Source organism: Danio aesculapii, chromosome 2 (genome assembly GCF_903798145.1).
Source record: "Danio aesculapii chromosome 2, fDanAes4.1, whole genome shotgun sequence".
In the NCBI taxonomy this organism is placed as follows: Eukaryota; Metazoa; Chordata; class Actinopteri; order Cypriniformes; family Danionidae; genus Danio; species Danio aesculapii.
This window is the reverse complement of record NC_079436.1, coordinates 49818327-49826207: the sequence shown is the minus strand read 5'-3', so window position 1 is coordinate 49826207 and position 7881 is coordinate 49818327. Positions and strand designations below refer to the sequence as shown.

Here is a 7881-nt window from a genome sequence, read left to right as displayed (position 1 = left end):
CACCCTTATGTTTTTTATTTTAATCTTTTATATTATTTGCTTATTGATTTTATTATTTATGATTCAATCTTTGCATTAATGTTAATTGTTTTTTTTTTGTTGAGTTTTTAATGAGTTCAGAATGTATATTGTATTACTAAGTAATGCATTTAATTAATTCAGGTTTTTAGCTTTTGGAATTTATATATATATAAACTCAACCTAGAATCTTTTATAGAATCTTCAATCTGTTTGCTAAATTATTAGAATATATTTTAAACACTCCAGCAGGACGTAAAGTAGGAATCAATGGTCCCTTTATTAAAACTCGTTTAGTTCTTCATTTTTGAAGCTGCTAGTTGACAAAAACAGTGCTGTTTTAGAATGTCCAATGACACATCATTCAGACAGTTAAGTAGAAGCAATCAGGCTACTTTTCTGTTTCATTATTTGTATTTAATAAGCAATAAAATCATTGTGGGCCGGTTTGCAATGGCAATACTCCACTATTTAGAGCAAGGTAAGGCCCCAAAATATTCTGCTTGGGGCCCCCAAATGTACAGGGCCGGCCCGGATTATCAGTATGGTTATTATTAGAGTATGACAAGGTTTGGTAATTCAATTTTCTTTCGAAATAAACATTCATAAGTAAATACTTTAATTACTGAAGTAAATTAAAAAATTGACGGGGTAATATTTTATTATGGTATCTGCACTTTCACTTTTATTCTTATAAGTACCTAATTTGTTTACTTGTCCACCAGCTGCTTGCCAAAATGTGTCTATTTGTGTGCATGGGCATTGGTATGAATTTCATTTGGAAGTAAAGAAACAAGTTATTTTATTTTTAAAGGTAGAAATTAATCAAACTGGGTCAAAACAACAGTTAAGTCAAGTGTTAAAAGCTGCATAAGAGGAATCCGCACTAGTGTGCTTGGTCTGCATGTAAATGGCGAAGTACCATATTAACAAGTGCATAAAAACAGACTCAAATGTCTGATTCATCATCTATGTATTTCAGTGACATCTGACCTGTGGACCCAGCTGTGGTTGAGAGTCTGTCTGTTTCTCTAGAGCTGGAGTACCTCTGGTCATTGGCGTGGTTGTTGTTGCTGTTGAAGTTCACCACTGATGTTGCTAGTCTCTGTGGCTGAACCTGGTTAGCATCATCTTCATGCCTGTTTTGTGTGTCTTTTACCTTCCTGTGTAAACATGGCAGAGACAAATGGCCTTTGTACAGGTTCCATATCAACAGTGCAGCTAGAACTAGTGACAGTATCACCACCATGGCCACTAGGGTGCGCTCTTTTTCCTTGACATGATGAAGTGACGCTGTTGTTCCAGATTCGGACCACATCTTTACATCATACGCTACATGCTGGGTGTGGTATTTGCGCTGGGAGATGGTCTCGATGGAGCTGCAGGTGTAGTAGCCGGTGGCGTCTAAAGATGCGTTGAAGATCATCAAGCCGTCGGAGAGGATCTGGATGGTGTTGGATGCTTTGATTGGCTCCCTGTTCAACTGCCATTTAACCTGCGCCAGGTTGGAATAAGGTTGGCAGCCCAGCTTCACGGTATTCCCGTGGTAAAAGGAGATGTTGACTGGTTTACTGACACCTGTAACACAAGTTCTAGATGTAACATTCGAAGTAGAAATGAAATCAGAACTAACCATGTTGATTTTGTTAGCTCACATTGCTAGTTTTGTCTAAAAATGCACTTCCTGTTTGTTTTCAGTTGAATTCTCAGATTACATCTGTCTGAAGTATTGTGTGGTTAACATACTTAACCACGGCCCCCTAACTGTTAATTTTGACAGCACTATGACAACAAACGAATGATGAGGAGGAGGAGTCTGGTAGGTTGTAATAACTCCCCAAACCTTTTCTTGATCTTTCTAAATGAAATGCCTACTTTATTACACCCAATCAGCTTGTAATAGAAAAACACAAGCCACACCCCCTGCTTTCTCATTTAATATTCTGTTTCTCTAGGAACTGCACACATTAACAAAAACAAATGGTTCCAGCTTCTGGTTCATAATGACTTAATGTTTCAATCATAACACACACACACACACAAAATATATATCTCATTTACCTAGTGTTGGACATTGACTGGCATCTCCATCACTCAAACTCTGAATCACAGCGCTAAGGAAAAGACAAATCAGAAAATACTAGTGTTAGTAATGGTGTACATTACTAGAGGACATTTTGAATATAGAAATTCTGTATTCAAACAGGCGATAACCTCATGTTACATCACTGATGATGTGTCTAAAGCGCACCTGGAAGGTTTTGTCAAAAGTAATTTCATAAAATTAAAAACTTTTAAAAATGTCATTAATGTAATATGCATAAATAAACCACAAATTAAATTGTTTTAATACCTTTATTAAGTAGTGCTGGGCAGAATTATTTGTGATTAATCGCATCCAAAATAAAAATTTAGTTTAGACATAATTTGATGCGGTGTATATTTATCATGTATACATAAATACACACATCCATGCATATATTTGAGAAAACATATCTATATATATATACACAGTTGAAGTCAGAATTATTAGCCCCCTTTAAATTTATTTCATTTTTTTTATAATATTTCCCAAATGATGTTTAAAAGAGCAAGGACATTTTCACAGTATGTCTGATAATATTTTTTCTTCTGGAGAAAGTCTGATTTGTTTTATTTCGGCTACAATAAAAGCAGTTTAAAAAATTTTTATAAACATTTTAAGGACAAAATTATTAGCCAGTTATTATTAGCATATTATTAGAAATCAGTTATTAGTAATGAGTTATTGAAACTATTATGTTTAGAAATGTGCTCGAAAAAATATTCTCTTCGTTAAACAGAAAATGGGGGAAAAAATAATCAGGCGGACTAATAATTCTGACTTCAGCTGTATAAATATATATATATATGAGCAATATCGCAAAAGTAGCAGTGCGATATGGCTGTATGTCAGCACTGGTGGGAAGCGTACGTTGGCACGAGGCCACAGGCCAAGTACCTTAGTGTCCCACCAGTGCTGATATACAGCCATATCGCACTGCTACTCGTGTGATATTGTGTTTATACAACAGTTCAATGGCACAATCGTGTATATAAATAAGGAAGTCAAACATGGAGAGTCTAAAAACTCTTTTGTATTAGGAACTACTTTCTTCTGCCATTCATTCACATCTGCAGCTGACATCAAAACAGCAGAAGCCGTTACTAATTCACCAACGTCACTTTAGAGCTAGTATTTGGATGATTCTCAAGCGTAATGTAAAGTGATCCTGACAAAATGGGGTGTTTGGGGGTGAGGTCTCTGAATATCACTGTTGAGAACCCGGATAGGTAAGTAACTGTACTGTTGTATTAGTAACTGTATTATGCACCAGGTTTTGGGCGGCTGCTGCGATCGGATACTCTACCAAAGTTGGCAACCCGGAGTGTTACAGACTGTGTCAAAAAATAAATAAAATTACGGGACTTTTCCGGGAGAAATAACAAAACGGGATGGTTGTGGGAGATTGGTCTGAAATACGGGAGACTCCTGAAAAAAAGTGTTGGCAAGTATGCTTACCAGTTTAATAATGATTGTAAGTGCAGAACTGTTGTATAAATATATAAGTCAGAATTATTAGACCTCCTGAATTATTAGCCCCCATTTATTTTTTCCCCAATTTCTGTTTAACAGAGAGATTTTTTCAACACATTTCTAAACATAATAGTTTTAATAACTCATTTCTAATAACTGATTGATTGTATCTTTGTCATGATGACAGTAAATAATATTTGACTAGATATATTTCAGGACACTTCTATACAGCTTAAAGTGACATTTAAATGTCGCCACAGCGGAATGAACCGCCAACTTATCCAGCATATGTTTTACACAGCGGATGCCCTTCCAACTGCAACCCCGTACTGGGAAACACCCATACACACATTCACACTCGCACATACACTACGGCCTATTTAGCTTATTCAATTCACCTATAGCGCATGTCTTTGGACTGTGTGGAAAACCGGAGAACATGCAAGAGACCTTGCTGTGAGGTGACAGTACTAACCACTGGGCCACTGTGCCGTCCATGATATATACTTCTTTAATATAGCAGTTGTTTTACATTATAGCAAGCTATACTTTTTGCGTGAGAAATGTGCTGAAAATAGTATCATAAAAATATTGTTCCATTAGCAATCATTTTAATCTATGATAAAAAAAATTTTTCCAAGCAATATACAATTCTCTAGCTTATCTTCTAATTTTGGGCTTTACATAAATATACATTATATTAAATAATGTGTTATTATGCTCGTCTTTTTACCTGCTTCTGGTTCTGTGGATGCTGTTAATAGTAGCACAGCGCTCAGTATCGAGGTCCCAGCCGCAGTGCGGATCCCTGGCCAGAACACAGTCCAGACATGTGCGGTACCGCCCACATTCACTGATAGACAGCTGAACCACGCCCACCTCAGAACCCACATACAGCTGCTTCTGGAATGACATCACACATAATTCTACATGTTAAAATGATAAAGAGTAATGATGATCAAAACTAAGGCAAATTAAGATTTGCAAAAAGGCAAAAAAATAAAATAAAATAATTATAGTGTTCTATCTGCATTATAAGTAGTTGAGATTTTGTTTTCCATATAATTCACAAAAATTGGAGGATCTATTTTTTTACCATTGATTTTCAAATTTGCAAATAGGTCAAAGGAGTATCAAATGGAGCATTAACATATAAACAAAAAGTGTTAAAAGGAAAAATAAATGTCATAAATGTACAGTTGAAGCCCCCCTTTATTTTTCCCCCAATTTCTGTTTAACAGAGAGACGATTTTTCAACACATTTCTAAATATAATAGTTTAATAACTCATTTCTAATAACTGATTTATTTTATCTTTGTCATGATGACAGTACATAATATTTGACTAGATATTTTTCAAGACACTTCTATACAGCTTAAAGTGACATCTAAAGGCTTAACTAGGTTATTTAGGTTAACTAGGCAGGTTAGGGTAATCAGGCAAGTTATTGTATAACGATGGTTTGTTCTGTGGATTATCGAAAACAAATATAGCTTAAAGGGGCTAATAATTCTGACCTTAAAATGGCTTTTAAAAAATTTAAAACTGCTTTTATTCTAGCCGAAATAAAACAAATAAGACTTTCTCCAGAAGAAAAAATATTATCAGACATACTGTGAAAATTTCCTTCCTCTGTTAAACATCATTTGGGAAATATTTAAAAATCTAAAAGAAAAAAGAAAAAATATATATTTTTAATAATTCGGCTAATAATTCTGACTTCAACTGTATATGCAGATTATCTAATAAATGTAAATTATGCTAATTACCAAAAAAAGGAGGTGAGGGTGTTGCCAATATCATAGCCATTATTATTTTATCTCATTGCATGTCATGCTAACATTGAGGATCATAAAGTGCAAAAAAAAAAAAATCACCATTTAATGAAATACATTTGAATATTTCCATGTAAACTGTAGGAGAGTTCTTCCAAAGTGTACACAACTTAGAAAATAAGTTGTTAAGGAAAAAAAATGTGAAAACTTTATTTAAAATATTGTGAGCATAGACAGAACAATTTAGTATATTAATTTATAGTATTTAAATCAAATAAAATAAATGTAAAATAATATATAATATATATATAAAATATAAAAATAAAACCAAAATGTTAGGTAGGCTCTGATGTAGTGCAATGTGTCACAGTTGACTCAGCTTAATGAAAGAAACAGTACAAACTTGCACAACACAAAAACTCACGATGCTGCCAAGTGTGCAATAAACAAATCTGTTAACACATCTATTTATTACCTTGCTGTTTGAAAGACGCAGTATCTTGATGGGCTCTGAGGGCTCAAACAGCTGAATCTCTTCCATAATGACCATCTCTCCGTCATAATTCACAGCTTTCAGGACTGAACCGCTCTCTGACACGCAACACAATGCAAAACACAAGAAAACAAGCTCCCTTTAAATGTGTTGGTGCATTTTGTATCATCTGTCTTAAAGGGATAGTTCACCCAAAAAAGAAAATTTTCCCATCATTTACTCACTCTCAAGTAGTTCCAAATTGAGCACAAAGGAAGATATTTTGAAAAATGTTGGAATTGCCAGCCATTGACTTATATAGTAGAGAAAAAACTTGCTACGGAAGTCAATGGCTACTTTTTTCAATATACTCAAACAGGATTGGAACAAATGAAGGGAGAGAAAATGGTGACATAATTTACATTTGTGTTTGAATTATTTCTTTAAAAAAAGTAAAAAAATACCAATGTTCATTTTTACCAGGGCTGCATGATACTGGGAAACTATGCAATATTGTTGGTAAGTGTTGCGGTAACAAAATGTCTTACAATATAACGAATTTCTAAAAACGCTATTTTATCAGCAATAATAAATTTGACTATTTACTCACCAAGTGGTTCCAAACCTTTTAAAAAAAAAGTTTCTTTCTTGTGATAAATACAAAAGATGTTATTTTGAAGAATGCTGAAAAACCTGTAACCATTGACTTCCATAGAAGGAATAAGAAATACTATGGAAGTCAATGGTTACAGGTTTTCAACATTTTTCGAAATATCTTCTTTTTTGTTCAACAGAAGAAACTCAAAAAGGTTTGAAACAGGTAAAGAGTGAGCACATGATGACAGAATGTTCAGTTTTGGGTGAACTATCCCTTTAAAACACCACTAATGACAGAAAACCTCTGCAGAAATTCTGAGATTTATTATTATTATTATTTTTATTATTATTAATTTTCCTCTCTCGTCTCCCAGCATCAGTGTTTATTTTTAGCTCTAGGTTCACCAACTGGAGAGATGGGGATAAACAAATGCTTGGGACATACAATGGATTGAATTTATTGCACTTCTCTGCGTTACAGATATTGCATATAATAGCATCACAATAATTTTTCAATATATTCTGCAGCCCTAATTTTGTTTTTTCCCCCTCAAAATATATAAAGTCAAAATGATTAGCCTTCCTGTGAATTTTGTTTTCTATTTCAAACAATTGCCAAATGCTGTTTAACAGAGCAAAGAATTTTTCTCAATATTTCCTATAATATTTTTTCTTCTGGAGAAAGTCTTATTTGTTTTATTTTGGCTAAAATAAAAGCAGTTTTTACTTTTTTAAAAGCCATTTTAAGGTCAATCTTATTGACCTTATTCTACAATGCGGAAGTGCGCTCGTTTTTGCGATTGTTTTAGAACTTCCGATTCAGTTGCCTATGGAAGAAATGGTTAGAAATAATAAATGGCAAAAAACGATCAACCTACTCGCTCTACAAACAAGTGTTTGCATGACTATACATAAAAAGTAGAATAATATAATAAGAAAATATCAATTTACAACATCAAGCAGCAGAACGAGCTGTTTTTAACGTTTAAAAATGAATAGAAGTGAATGAGACCGGAAGTTTCGAGCCAAAAAGATTCAAATGGCTGCGCCCGCTCATTCGCGGAGAATAAGGTGAATAAGCCCCATTAGCCATCTTATTAGCCCCTTTAAGCAATATATTTTTTCTCGATTGTCTACAGAACAAACCACTGTAATACAATGACTTACTTGCCTAAATACTTGCCTAATTATCCTAACTTGTCTAATTAACCTAGTTAAGCCTTTAAATTGCACTTTAAGATGTATACTAGCATCTTTAAAAAAATTCTAGTCAAATATTATGTACTGTCATCATGGCAAAGATAAATAAATCAGTAATTAGAAAAGAGTTATTAAAACTATTATGTTTAGAAATGTGTTGAAAAAATATTTCCGTTAAACAGAAGGCTAATAGGGAGGTTAATAATTTTGACTTCAATTGTACATCCTCTTTAATATGTTTTCAGTTCACTGATCATAAAGCC

At 33.7% G+C, this 7881-nt stretch overlaps 1 protein-coding gene across 3 annotated transcripts in view; it reads right to left on the bottom strand.

Annotated features, from left to right (window-relative positions):
- Window positions 1-803: 803 nt before the first annotated feature.
- sema4e (semaphorin 4e) overlaps window positions 804-7881 on the bottom strand; it is a 31619-nt gene continuing 24541 nt past the window's right edge. For 2 of the 3 annotated variants that reach the window (XM_056481562.1, XM_056481554.1), the window contains exons 13-16: window positions 5825-5940; window positions 4308-4477; window positions 2080-2132; window positions 804-1596 (exon numbers count right to left, since the gene is read on the bottom strand). In XM_056481562.1, coding sequence (XP_056337537.1) covers window positions 968-1596; window positions 2080-2132; window positions 4308-4477; window positions 5825-5940 — 968 coding nt within the window. In that variant the 3' untranslated portion in view covers window positions 804-967. The remainder of the gene's footprint in view (window positions 1597-2079; window positions 2133-4307; window positions 4478-5824; window positions 5941-7881) is intronic. The other variant, XM_056481570.1, reaches the window with a different exon arrangement.